The following is a 15,205-nucleotide window of genomic DNA, read 5'->3' as shown; positions in this document are numbered from 1 at the left end:
CCTGGACATTGCTCACTGTTACATGTTACCTGGACATTGCTCACTGTTACATGTTACCTGGACATTGCTGATCTGGTACATGTTACCTGGACATTGCTGAATGTTACATGTTACCTGGACATTGCTAAAATGTTACATGTTACCTGGACATTACTGACTGTTACAAGTTACCTGGACATTGCTGACTATTACATGTTACCTGGACATTGCTCACTGTTACAAGTTACCTGGACATTGCTCACTGTTACATGTTACCTGGACATTGCTCACTGTTACATGTTACCTGGACATTGATAGATATTACATGATACCTGGACATTGCTAAAATGTTACATGTTACCTGGACATTGCTAAATATTGCATGTTACCTGGACATTGCTAAAATGTTACATGTTACCTGGACATTGCTGAATGTTACATGTTACATGTTACCTGGACATTGCTAAATATTACATGTTACCTGGACACTGCTGACTGTTACATGTTACCTGGACATTGCTAAATATTACATGTTACCTGGACATTGCTGACTGTTACATGTTACCTGGACATTGCTCACTGTTACATGTTACCTGGACATTGCTCACTGTTATATGTTACCTGGACATTGCTGACTGTTACATGCTGACTGTTACATGTTACCTGGACATTGCTGACTGTTACATGTTACCTGGACATTGCTGACTGTTACATATTACCTGGACATTGCTGACTGTTACATGTTACATGTTACCTGGACATTGCTGACTGTTACATGTTACCTGGACATTGCTGACTGTTACATGTTACCTGGACATTGCTCACTGTTACATGTTACCTGGACATTGCTCACTGTTATATGTTACCTGGACATTGCTGACTGTTACATGTTACCTGGACATTGATAAATATTACGTTACCTGGATATTGCTAAAATGTTACATGTTACCTGGACATTGCTCACTGTTATATGTTACCTGGACATTGCTGACTGTTACATGCTGACTGTTACATGTTACCTGGACATTGCTGACTGTTACATGTTACCTGGACATTGCTGACTGTTACATATTACCTGGACATTGCTGACTGTTACATGTTACATGTTACCTGGACATTGCTGACTGTTACATGTTACCTGGACATTGCTGACTGTTACATGTTACCTGGACATTGCTCACTGTTACATGTTACCTGGACATTGCTCACTGTTATATGTTACCTGGACATTGCTGACTGTTACATGTTACCTGGACATTGATAAATATTACGTTACCTGGATATTGCTAAAATGTTACATGTTACCTGGACATTGCTGACTGTTACATGTTACCTGGACATTGCTGAATGTTACATGTTACCTGGACACTGCTGACTGTTACATGTTACCTGGACATTGCTCACTGTTACATGTTACCTGGACATTGATAAATATTACATGTTACCTGGACATTGCCGACTGTTACATGTTACCTGGACATTGCTAAATATTACATGTTACCTGGACATTGCTGACTGTTACATGTTACCTGGACATTGCTGACTGTTACATGTTACCTGGACATTGCTAAATATTACATGTTACCTGGACATTGCTGACTGTTACATGTTACCTGGACATTGCTGACTGTTACATGTTACCTGGACATTGCTGACTGTTACATGTTACCTGGACATTGCTGACTGTTACATGTTACCTGGACATTGCTCACTGTTACATGTTACCTGGACATTGCTGAGTGTTACATGTTACCTGGACATTGCTGACTGTTACATGTTACCTGGACATTGCTGACTGTTACAAGTGTGAGATTCTGATGTGGGTCCAGAGCAACTAGCACCTCCAAACTGAGGAGCTGGATTGGTACATGTCCTCTGCCTGGTCTGCTGACCACCACCACATGTGACTGCACACGTGCTCCAAGGACTCCAGTCTGAATAGCCACCATCAACTAGAATCACATACATAGATAATTAATTTCAAATGAACTGAGAGTACTAAAACTATTTTATGGTGCACTGAATTAATATACAAATTAGCAAAACAAACTTATATCATCACTATTGACTCATGTTAGTGTCTCTAATATGCCGAATCAATATACATACTCATATTTCAAACATGTTGATGTATATTTGAAATCCTTCAGATCTGAAACCCATTCCTACTGCATGCTTATAAATAGAAGGGACAGACTTTGCTGTGAATATCTATAGTTGGTGGCTCATCAAAACTCACACAAAGTATACAAGTACCTTTGCGATAAAGAAGTTACTAGAGAGTTTTTTCAGCCCACAAGAACTGTCAGCAACAGTTTCTTTTGTGAAGGATTATCTAGTTGAAAGAGCTGTGCAGAGTAAGTTTTAAAAGAGAACATCACTAACTGCAAGTTGATTATATTTATATCATTTAACAATACTTTAAATTTTGTTGGATATAAGTGAATGCAGCCATAAACCATAAGCTTTCAACATCACATAAATATGTAAGGGATGTACATGAAGTATTCTTCAAAGCAGTTTTAGCACTTTGTTTTTGTTTGTTTTTTAGTATCCAAGACATTTTTTATGCATTCCTTTCTACCTCTTCTTTATATGAACAATAACCACTTGAACTTGATTTTAGGACTTATCAAACAGTAATGTGTATATTGATGTTTTTTGTCCTCCACATGGATGTTTAAGATTTGGATGTTAAGCATTGTGCGCAGTGTGGTGAATTTGTAGGACTTTACGGTTTACTATTTTTTTAGATGGACGGAGCAGGACAGGATGAGTAAAGAAGAGAAATGTGGTAGAAAGAGGTAAAGAAGAGAAATATGGACATGGCTTGGATTTTGCTAATTTTGTTCGATTTTTTAATTTGATTGATAAAGCACAATATATGACTGTAATTTCTTGTTTGTTGTTGATAAACAGATTTAACAATATTTCTGTTCAATGACAGTACAGATTCTAAAGAATAATATTAACTTTTCTAACATTCTTAGTAAAATTTTAAGTTGTTGGCACATGTCTTTAGTGTAATTCTTTATATTAATTCTTTGTAGAATTAATATAAAGGGACTGAAAAACAAGCACGTAAAATTTAAATCATGTTATAAAATATTTTAATTAGTGTGCAGGAAGTGTGCAAGAAGGTATGCCAAAACTGTGCAGGAGGTGTGCATTAACTGCACAAGAGGTGTGCAAATAGTATGCAGAAGGTGTGCAAGAAGTTTGCAGGAGGTGTGCAAGATATGCGCAGAAGGTGTGCAAAAAGTATGCAGTAGGCATGCAAGAAGTGCGCAGGAGGTGTGCAAGAAGTACGCAGGAGGTGTGCAAGAAGTATGCAAGAGGTATGCAAGAACTGTGCTGGTTGTGGCGTTGGGGGTGTGCAGGAAGTGTGCAGGAGATGTGCAAGGAGTGTGCGGTAGGTGTGTATTTTACCATGCAAATGAGGTGTGCCGCACATGCGCAGAAACCCTTACTGTGAATATGCTGCGCATACACAGAAACAGTGTGCGGGAAGTTTAAAATTTTGCTACGGGTTCTCATTCTCTGTGGGGCTGCCTGAACAAAAACTACCACCATTTTGTGGTGGAGGACAACTGCGACCGCACGACCTGATCTACAGTTTACAATGCAAGCACTCCATGCTTGCCACACTATCCAGGTCCCATTCACTTGGAAGTGTGCAAGAAGGCATGCCAATTATTACTATATATCAGTTTAATCAGCTAATGGTGAGTACTACAAGAGTTCCTTTATTATACACAATTAATAATATATATATTTTTTTTACTTTATTGAATTAAGTTAATATCCATTTTTTTCAGCATATAATTATCTCTTGGGCTTTGAGTATATATATTACCTGGACAGCCATTAGTATTGCAGGACCCCGTATCAGTCTGTGTGTCTGGAGGTGATCCTGGGCACGGGCTGCCACCAAATGCTGGTACTGGATCACTACAGGACCTGGTCCTACTCCTACTGCCACCCCCACAGCTTACTGAGCAGGTGCCCCAGTTTAACCACTGAGACCACTGGCCATCCACTTCATATATATAGCAAAATATGAGACCACTGGCCATCTACTTCATATATACAGCAAAATATGAGACCACTGGTCATCCACTTCATATATACAGCAAAATATGAGACCACTGGCCATCCACTTCATATATACAGCAAAATATGAGACCACTGAGACCACTGGCCATCCACTTCATATATACAGCAAAATATGAGACCACTGGCCATCTACTTCATATATACAGCAAAATATGAGACCACTGGCCATCTACTTCATATATACAGCAAAATATATTTGACTGTTGTTCAAAGAACATTAAGATTTTTTTTTTTTTTTTTTTTTTTTTGCCTCTTTGGGGCATGTGAAAAAGTTGACATTAACTAGATTGCTTTTGAAAATAAATAATTATGTAATGCAACCAAAACACCCATTAATCCTAGGTTGTTGAAAACACATTTTGGATTATGTTTGATTTCAGGTCATTATGTTGCTATAATTTTGCTAAATGTGAACCTTAAAATGACAAAATAAAGTTGTGCAACAGTATGTTCTGCCTTTTTTTTATTTTTTTGGAGGTGGGGAGGTATGAAATGTTCACTCTACATGCACACACACACACACACACAAAGGGAACCCTAGATGTAGTAGATCCACCCATGGTTAAAAAAGAAAGACTCTCATACCTTTTGCACAATCCTCATTCTGTCTTCCATCACCATCTTCATCTGACAAAGAAAAAGGCTCATACTGTAACATGCTTTGAAGTACAGTTTACCCACAGTGATACAAGAAGTACATTCCAAACATAATTAATTAAATAGGTAAAAGTCACACAAGTCTTACATGAGGTTTTCAAAATTCCAAACTATTTAAGAAAATCAGGGTTATAACTTATATACCAAAATATGCATGAACACAAATCATTGAAACAATATACCTGTATTTGCATCACTGCAGTCTTCCTCATCAACCCGTCCATCACAATCATTGTCTATGCCAGCTGCTTGAAATTGGGCTTGGACACTGCATCCACAAGGCTACAAATAATATAAAATTGAATAACTTAGGTGTCATTTCACTTACTATAGGACAAGGCAATGTATAGAAGAAATAATCCAAATTATAATTATTGATAGTTATATCTATAATTATATTTAAAAAACCTTGGAAAGTTGTTTCACATGTACCTTACAATGAAACAAGTATTATTTGTACTTCTCAGGATTTACACTTACTTCATTAATCCTGGACAGCCTCATGCCAATAGCAGTAGCATAGGATTCTGAGGCTACTGTATCATTCAAAACAATTCCATACAGCACTGCACCAAAATAATGGTTCGCTTTGGGATGACTCAGTTTGTGAAAGCCAGCGCTGACAGTAAAGAAGCCGGCACTGTACATGACACCCCCTGCATCGACATTGGTCCAGGTAATTGCTGGTAAGGCATTCCCATCCAATGTGATGTCACCACGACCTGACAAAGGACTGACAATAATAACTGTGTTCACAAAAACCTTGTTTGTGCTGAGAGATCTTTCCAAGGCAGTGAATGTGTATTCATTCCTGTACAATGAAATAGGTGGCAGATAAATCATAGAAGGACCGGCTACCTCACTGGTACCTATCATACTGACAATGAATTCAGCTAACATTATTGGAGTGTTTGATGACAGATAGGCATAAGTGTTTTGGCTTCCTTGGCCAACCAGGAACTGGGCATAAGAAAACCCATTGGGCACTGCTGGGTATATGTGGTTGGAGCCCACTGTCAGGTCGAGTTGTGGTGTTTGACTGAATCTGGGAACCACAGCTCTGAAATTGTTCCCAGGATTAGATACTGTCCCGTCTGGAATTTGGAAAGTGATGAACTCTTTACCCCAGGCAGATACTGGTGGGAGCATTTCTACAGTGTGATCTTTTGTTTGTCCACCTAACCCTCGGTCTATGTTTGTATGCCTGTTCCCACTGAAGAAGCTCACAGGTTTGTTGGTTATGACATGAGAGCCAGTCAGGTCGTGAGCAGCCTGTATTTGAACAGTGTCATAGGCACTGAGGGTCAGGCGGATTGTTTGTCCACTATAGTATGTTGTGCCCTGAAAAGTCACCTGCACAATTTGACCAGAAGGCAGTGGAGAAGGTAAAGATATCGAGACCTCTGTTCCATCTTGTATTGCAGCAATACCAAACTGGCAATGAAGGAAAGCAGGACTGTAACACACTGCATAATACTCACTGCCAACAGCATCAATTGGAAGAGCAAGAAACATGCCCGTAGAGTGTTCTTCAGAATTCACACCCTGGACAACTACCTCCCCACTTGACTGGACCAAGATGGCCTTGGTGGAGAGAGTTGACTGCTGCATGCGGAGCTCTTGTGGAATACTCACGGTACGATACTGACCAGTGGCCAACGTGAATTGCTCATTTACACTTGGGCTGCTCCAGCGTGGCGTTATCACATTCACCTAAAGGTAATTTTTAAATTGGTTAGGCTGGGGTTTATTAGTTGAATACGGTAATATGCCAAACAATTCGACCAAGATTAATTAATTAATTTCATGGAAATGTCAGTTTGGTCGAATTGATTAAAATACAGCAAACGGAAACCTTTGATATCGTCGGATTGTTAAGGGCATCTGCTAAAACGTCCATCTTTCCGGAAGTATTGCATTTTACCGGAAGTGTTACGCAAGATAAGCCGCAATTTTCGCCTAACACGTGTTTCAGGCATGTTTTATCCTCCTGAAATCTTATTTTGCTGTGTACAATATGTGCTAACATTACTTAACATTAAAAAAGACGACAATTATAATTTTTAATTATATATTTCCCTCACCTACGATCACTTTCATGATGCGCTTCACAAGTGGGACGAGTATTTCCCCGGAGACAGGTGTTGTAAACAAAGGCCGGTCACTTATATTTGAAATCGGTAGCTTAAGTGGACTTAAACTAGTTATGTGATTTACGTACGCCCTATTTGAATTTTAATATGACAACTGAAATCAACCGAATTGAAACTTTTTACCAGTCTGAGATCAGTTGTTTTCAACCCGCAAGGCTTGCTCAGCGTCGAGGCGTAGACGTACGTACTTCCGAAGAAAATTCAATCACCCATATCAAAGAATACCAACTGGTACTCAAACGGAAATCAGTGTAACTTCAAATTACTATTAAGTATTTTATTTAAAAAGCATGTCATATAAAAACATATTGAGAAAAGGCAAAATACGGAGCGTACCTGTGCCGATAGACATACAGTATCTTGCTTGCACTCTTCCGATTTTCTTACTTATATACTCTCGCTGTGCACAAACCACGGTGCATATTGAAAACCCCACTGATAAAACCTGAACGTAAAAAAAAGCATTTACTTGCCATAATTTTCACAAAACATGTGCATTTATAATTTGAAGTGAGAATTGAGCACTTGCAGAAATGAGAGACTGGTTTTATCTGGCCTGCTCCAGCATAGCGCAAACCACATGTTAATAAAGACTGTCCCATTTTGGGGGAGGGGGGTCACAGGAATGGAGTTCGTCGTGGATTATGCTAAATATTATCAACATTTCATGCATCTGGGGAAATAGAAAGTGACTCACAGGTAACGTAAATACCCAGTGGAACTCTCTATGAAGCTCCCATGGAGTTAAAGAAGACGTCATTTTTATTGTTGACAAATCAGTTATCCATGCAGGTGAACAGCGACATGTGTTTGTCAGATTTTGACAGCGCGTGGTATTTGGCGCCAAGAAGTCTGGGCGGTCGATCCTGCTGATCTTTCGGTCGATTGTAGTAAATGTAAGATCTTGCGGTGTTGACTTCAAGAACGTTTCCCCATCTGCATATATATTTCAATCAAACTTGAAAATAAATTGCTTATTCTTCCCAAACTTTTTATTGCTAGCAAACGCTATATATGGTCTATATGAAGGTGTTTACGACGTATTCTACCCACTGTCGATATTTGGTTTCATCCAGAATAGACCTTTTTTTAACCCCCCCCCCCCTCCCCAGTTACGGGCGTGATGAATCAGTCAGCGAGGGCAAGTCTGCTTAATTAGCAAAATTTGTATGTCTATAAGCACTATTATTGTCATCGGGGACAAAGGAAAAGACAGGTACGTCATGCTTCCAGATTAGATCTTCAATTAATTGTTTCTTCCTCATTGACGAGAGCTATTGAAAGGACAACAATTGACAAAGGGCCGAGGCATGCAGCATCTATTTCACTGGCTTGAAAATTTACCGAGTCTTGTCGACGATGTGGTCGAACAATTGGAACAAGAAAAAAATTCTGCCCCATGATTTTGACGTATGGACTAATTGTTTGATCCCAGAAAAATTAATTTTATAAAATAATTTTTGTGGTCGGATTGACTGGGCCCGTTGAAATGCTTGGCACATTACCGTATATACACTCATTTATAGCTCAATACTATACAGTGAAACTGTGTCATCCAGAATAAATAAAAAGAGGTATCAAGTTGCAAGATCTATCATTTGGACAATTACCTAAATGCAATTTGATTAACTTTTTACCAGTAGAATGCCCACTGTTTGAGCCAAGAGGGCTATATTTTAGTTTTTGTATAGTTCAGTTTTTTTGAAATTTGAAAAAAATTCAAATGGGAATTATGAGGCATATAAAATTAATAATTTAGAAGAAAAGCATACCATGTTTTGTCCATAACTTTTCATCCTACCTGTACATTTTCTGTTTCAGCATTAGTAATGACCAGGAAGGGATTGTATGGGTTTCCCACCTGAGTGTAGTGCTCACTGAACATCAGCACAAAACCATAACCCTGATTGTCAAAGGGTGTGCCTGGAATAGTTGAGAGCAGGTTAAGGTGCACCTGATTTTATAATTATTCATTTTTTTCATATGGGGTGAAAAAAAGCCTACTAACTTTAAAAAGCGGTGGCGGTCATTTAAAAAATTGGTTGTCATACGTAAATGATGGTAAGTACTACTAAACATAAGGAATTACTTATTTTTTTATTATATATAGACTTGCATATTAATTGGCAAGACAATTTTTCTGAATTATTTGGATATCATACCTTGACAAAAGTTATTGCCATTGATAATGCATTGGCGATCAACTGCTTGACTACTGCACACTAAAAATAGTAAGAAAATGACAATATTATGACTAGTCCAAGGGAAATATGAAAATGTTACTATATTTGGAGACTGAACATGAATAAAATGATAACCTTTAATTTACAGGGGTCATCAACCAGACGTTGACATCATTGGTGGTTATAGTCCTCTGTCTTATTTTGCCGCAGTTTATGGTCCTACATGCTTACTCAGTACCCCTACCATTGGTAAGACCTAACCCTGCCTAGTGTTACACTGGGTTCCCATACTTAGATCGATCCAGCTGGATTGACCTAATTCCCTGAGAGTTCACTAAATTGCTATCAGCTACAGATGTTTAGATGTCTGTCGTGCCTAACAAAGCAGCTAGGGGTAAAGATAATTACCCAGGGGCGGATCCAGAGCTATTTACTGACAGTCTTCCAAATTATCTTATAGATACTTGTCAATGTCAACTTGAAAATCTGACCGTCATCTGGAAGACCCAGAAGACGGCCTAAATCCGCCCCTGTTAACAGCTTTACTAGGTGTGACAGACATTTAAGCCAGATAGTTTGATAGGAATTTAGTGAGACTCCACAGGGAGATTGATCAATCCAGATATCTGTGGGAATGGTCCTTTATAAACACTAGTTTTGTCAGGATGTGGATATTTAGTTTAAGACACTTTTAAGTACTACCAGTGCTACCACTAGTCACCGGCTAGTACTTAAAAGTCTGAAACACTAACCAGGGTTCAGCCTCACCTGCTGTAAGGGTACTATAGCATGTAAGGCCATAAACTGAGGCAAATCATAATGTATTATATATTACAATGGGCAAAAATCTAAAATTCAACCTTGCAAAAAATATCCCTTACGAAAATTTCCTATAGGATTTCCTATAGGATTTCCTATAAGATTTCCTATAGGATCCTATAAGATTTCCTATAGGAAATTGTCCCTTTTTCCTATAGGATCCTATATGATTTCCTATAGGATCCTATAGGAAATCTTATAGGATCCTATAGGAAATCTTATAGGATCCTATAGGAAATCTGATAGGATTCTATAAGAAATCCTATAGGAAATCTTATAGGATCCTATAGGAAATCTTATAGGAACCTTTAGAAATTCATATTAACTGCTTTGAATATTATTACCGCTTTTTATATATTGCTGGATCTTTGGCAAAATTGGTTATAGGCACTGGTTTCTCAAAACAAAAGAGAGTATCATTTTTACATTCTTTATTCAATATATATAAATGTACTAGTATGTACATATTCAGTATGGTATGCAACCAGCTTACTAGAGAATTGTTTCATAGATTTTTGCAAATTTAACGGTGGTGCTGCTACTGCTTTTGAATTATAAGTTCTATAAGTTAACACAAGGATCCAATACATCTTGTCAAGCTGTGCCATCACTGTCTTTTTCTTGTGTGCATTCGAACTCCTGCCAGAATGAGTGGCTAAAACCTCCCTTGGCCAGACCGTGTCCATTGTCAGCATACTGCTTTAGTCACTTAATAATTGAAGAATTTCAGACAAAAGTCTTTTGCACATTGTTCAACTTTACTGTGATAGTCTTCTTAAACTCCGTCTAGATTGTGTTGAACCATTTGCAGACGCATTCTGAAAGAAAGACATTGTGAATTTTAATTAATTGTACATGTCTACAAAAATGCAAAATGATGAAGGAAAGATTTTCTAATGAGATCAATAATAATCATTGCACCATTGTATTTTGAGCAATTCATAGCCTTTATTAGTTAACTGATTTTTTTTCAAAGACAAGATATTAAAGCTGGATAATTTGTAAAAAAATATTAAGAACATGAACATATTTCGTAGAACCAAGCCCACAGGAACAATCAGAAACGAATTTTAAAATGCAGAAATCAGCAGTGGAGAAAACTCTACTCTGGTGAATTATGCAATTGGGCCATTACAGAGCTGCCAGGGCCAAAAAAGTCCCAAAAACTCATGGAAAACTAATTTCCGAGGGTAAACAGTAATTCCCTATTCTCACCAGTCTTTGCTTGACCTAAATCATCGTTCCAAACAACAAAAAAGCAACCCCCAAGTTAAAATTTATAGCTTCTATATAAGCAAAATGGTCAGATTTCCATTATGTATAGGTTAGCAAAAAATATTTTCAAACAAACTATGGTGTTTACCTCACATTAAGGGTTGAAAAGAAATTAAGGGAAAGAAAACTTGGCAAATAAACGATCCTGAAGAACATGTGAGGTAATGAAATTTGCTCTGACAGCCTCTCTAACATGTTAATTGTATGTTATTTATTAGCATGGGTCTTTCTCAGTTATATATCGTGATGGTCCCTTGAATAACATTAATAGATAATTTATAATCAATCACAAACCAAAAGTTAAATGAAATGTAAATTGTTTTTTTTTAAAGATTCAACTGCATTTAAAGAAATATTTTGATGAACAAGTGATCACAGTTTTATACGAAATAAATAGACTAAACAGTGTTTCTTTGTTGGCTAAAAGGGAAGCTATACATTATAAATTATAACTTGTTTAATGTAATATGGACATGATGTTTACAAGGTACACTGCAAATTAGATCAATTATCTCATTTTCAATTTGATTAGAGCTATGCCTAAATGATCCAATGCATTACTGTAATACATACCTTCCTCAATCCGATTTTTCTACACTCTGTACCATTCCACTATGCTCCTGAATTTAAACTGTCTTGATAGCTGTATATACGACTTGCATTATTAATCGTCTCGTTTTCGATATTGAGCGCAATGCACTGTGGGTGAAGTGGGACCTATCTTGTGTTGCCGCCATTTCTGTACACAGAAATAAAATGCCTCTCGGCGGTTCTATGTGTTTTGTGCCTGTTTGTTTCAACAATACGAAGCGAGATCGAAATTTTTCATTTTATGCTTTCCCCAAGGACCCAAAAGAGAGAGGTATATGGATTGACAATATTGGACGAGCGGGAAATGAAGGCAAATTTAGTAAGTTCGAGCCCGCCAAGCATCACTGTGAGTGTAGTGCTCATTTTGAAGGAGGGAATAAATCGTATTTGGGTGGTAGACCAACTATATTTCCACTCAAAGAATCGAAGATTTGTAAGCCCAGAAGAAAATTTATAAGACATTTAACTGTTGATAACTCCAAAACAAATTTTAGTGAATCTGGCGGCGAGTGGGAAGTTGAACAGCGAGGACGAAATGGCTTCTCAAATACAGACCACGATGCATTGTATCAGATGCAGGCTCAGATGTGCTTTTAACGACAGTTAAGGAAAAACAACATATTATTTTCAGTATAGAACAGAAAATCGGATCTTTAGAAATTGAACTTTCGGAAACAAGAGTGGAATTACAACGAGCAAAAAAAAAAAAAAAAGATGCATAAAGAAATAGTGTGACAGAGGAAAAGTACATAAAATGCTGAAACAACTGTCCAAAGCACATGAGGAAGTTGACAAACACACTTTCAGCATAAAGTCTATGCACAACAAACCTGAAATGGTTAAATTTTACATCGGTCTTGAAACCTACGAGGAATTTAGAATTTTCATGACTTTTTATACCCTGACATTACCTCAGTATAAAAAAATGGCATGAAAACTGGTTTTAGTTTTACTTTGGTTTTAGAGTATTGTTATCGCCATTGCTTAGATCTGAGTAAAACAAAAAACCAGGTTAAAACCTGACTGTGAAGGAGTATTGAATCGGATATTACTTATGCAAATAACAAAAAAGAGAACAATTTACCAAATATCACATTTTTATTATCACAATGCACTTGAACATATCTAGAAAATGTTTAAAACATTGCATTTTAAAACATGAAATACCGTAAGGTACCTTGGAAAGATATTTCCAAGGCCACATCATTGATTTTATGCAAAATAAAATTGTGAAACGAAATCTTGAATTGTATTTATTAATAGGCAAATATTAAAAAAAAAAAAAAAAGGTTTGGGCATTCTCCACTGTCTTGATTCAAACTTCAATCTGGTAGGCCTACTTCTAATTTTCTCTGCCAAACTCCACCGTCTGGATCCAATATTTTGTTTCTCTCTCTATCGTCACTGTACAGTTTACAGCTATAAAACAAGTAAAACATAGTCATGAAAATAATTGTTAAAGTCATCATCACCTCATCTATAACAGTGATTTATTTACATACATACATATTAGACTGATGACAAAACGGAAAATTGACATGATTAGTCATTTTTTTTAACCGAAATCTACCTGGATACAGAACAGAAAGATAATGAAGAAGAAACAAATGATAGATCCACTGATACTGACATTGAGCTTGTACTTATTATCTGTACAGTGCACTAGCCCACCTCAAAGATTGTATCAGATAATTGCCTGAACCAGGTGACAGATTTATCTCCCCAATAAATGACTCAGGTGAACATAATAACATAATGACCACATGAGAGTTTTGTACTTAGGAAAATATCGTGTAACATACCTTTTTTATCAGCTCTTCTTTTTTGCCTGATTTGTGAGCATTCTACATTTTAACCAACGTTAAACTCCGGCACCATTGTCGCCTCAAATGGCTTGTTTAATATCGCCCCCGGCATGTCTTATGCTCCCATCATGTGTTCCTATCGCTGTCAACAACGCTTCCGGTACTATTTTGACCCCTGCAGTGCACAATTCCGGCCATGCGCACATCGCACCTTTCGAATAATGCAAGTCGTATATACGCATTTGCTGCTTGTCTCATATAAACAAAGACTTAGACAGGATACCACACATCTGATAACACCTAATAGGCGGTTACTATTGCTAGTGTAACAATAGCTACAGGAGTAGTGACCTAATAATAGGTGCCAGGCTAACAAAAGAAATTCACATCTGTTGAATCTGTGGTTATGGCTGGTGGAGTAGGGCATTCTCTAGCTAACATCAGTTGACTGTTAAACCTTACAAGTGATAGGGCATAAAATGTATCTTTATAAACATATTAATTTGTCCTCATTTTCCAGCCTTTATGAGGGACAGTACTATACCTTAATGTTCACTTATTTTTACATTATATTTTATATATTAGGCAGGATTGCACTTTCACTTTTAAACAGCCAAGGTCAAGTAAAATCTGATTAGATAAGGTTGACTTTCAATATAACAGAAGAAATATGAAGTGAATATGATCACACAAAAAGTAAAAAATACATTATATACTGATATTTAGACCAGTTTCATTATTTTTCATTCATCCTGGCCTTATAATATTCACTATATGAATTAACATAGGATTTCCTATATGTTCCTATAGAAATTCCTATAAGATTTCCTATAGGATCCTATAAGAATTTTTGTAATGGTCTGAACATAAATTAAAAATCAAAATCATATACTGATATTTAAACCAGATTCATTATTTTTCATTCAACCTGGCCTTATTAAAATACCCTTTATGAATTAGCATAGGATTTCCTATAAGATTTCCTATAGGATCCTATAGAATTTTTTTAATGGTCTGAACATAAATTAAAAATCAAAATCATATACTGATATTTAAACCAGATTCATTATTTTCCATTCAACCCGGCCTTATAAAAATTCCCTATATGAATTAGCATTAGATTTCCTATAGGTTCCTACAGAAATTCCTAAAAGATTTCCTAAAGGAGCCTATAGGAACTCATAGTAGTAGTGGTCAGTAGTAGTACTACCACTTGTCACTGGCTAGTACTAGCCGGTTTATTTACAAATTTATATTTTAGATCAATTCCAATGTATTCTTTAATACATACAGATACTGAAGACTGATAGTTCATCGTATTAAGCATGCATATGCAGGTGTGTAGATATACTAGGCTAAAACAAGGTAAACAGGTTTCAGATGCAATCAGTTTAACAGAGATACCGGGCACAGTAATTAACAAGTAAGTGACCACTCCATGTGGCAGATGAGTTAGACAAGAAAACTTGCCAGCCAGATTGGCATCTAGACAAACCGGTTAATTGCACTTGTGCAACATTACACTAGTAATTAATTCTTGCATGAGTCTGTTCAGTATGTAACTCCAGGATGTAGCAGTTTATCTGTCTCTTGAAGTAGAAGGTCCACTGGAGACCGGGCATAATTA

At 37.0% G+C, this 15,205-nt stretch overlaps 1 protein-coding gene and 1 long non-coding RNA gene across 3 annotated transcripts in view; one reads left to right on the top strand and one right to left on the bottom strand.

Annotated features, from left to right (window-relative positions):
• LOC106173747 (polycystin-1-like protein 2) overlaps positions 1-13,837 on the bottom strand; it is a 57,312-nt gene extending 43,475 nt beyond the window's left edge. Inside the window, exons 1-9 of one of the 2 annotated variants that reach the window (XM_087012654.1) lie at positions 13,576-13,837; positions 13,114-13,192; positions 9,068-9,127; positions 8,707-8,828; positions 5,233-6,465; positions 4,935-5,034; positions 4,681-4,722; positions 3,836-4,018; positions 1,761-1,931 (exon numbers count right to left, since the gene is read on the bottom strand). In XM_087012654.1, coding sequence (XP_086868780.1) covers positions 1,761-1,931; positions 3,836-4,018; positions 4,681-4,722; positions 4,935-5,034; positions 5,233-6,465; positions 8,707-8,828; positions 9,068-9,127; position 13,114 — 1,912 coding nt within the window. In that variant the 5' untranslated portion in view covers positions 13,115-13,192; positions 13,576-13,837. Of the gene's footprint in view, positions 1-1,760; positions 1,932-3,835; positions 4,019-4,680; positions 4,723-4,934; positions 5,035-5,232; positions 6,466-7,241; positions 7,324-8,706; positions 8,829-9,067; positions 9,128-13,113; positions 13,193-13,575 lie in introns of those variants that run through there. The other variant, XM_087012656.1, reaches the window with a different exon arrangement.
• Positions 2,109-2,873, top strand: LOC147761991 (uncharacterized). The gene is made up of 2 exons (XR_015334457.1): positions 2,109-2,336; positions 2,733-2,873. It is a non-coding gene; the product is annotated as an uncharacterized LOC147761991 (long non-coding RNA).
• Positions 13,838-15,205: the final 1,368 nt, after the last annotated feature.

Source organism: Lingula anatina, chromosome 5 (assembly GCF_051362555.1).
Source record: "Lingula anatina isolate TDL-2025a chromosome 5, LinAna3.0, whole genome shotgun sequence".
Taxonomy (NCBI): Eukaryota; Metazoa; Brachiopoda; class Lingulata; order Lingulida; family Lingulidae; genus Lingula; species Lingula anatina.
This window is presented reverse-complemented; position numbering and strand designations above follow the sequence as displayed.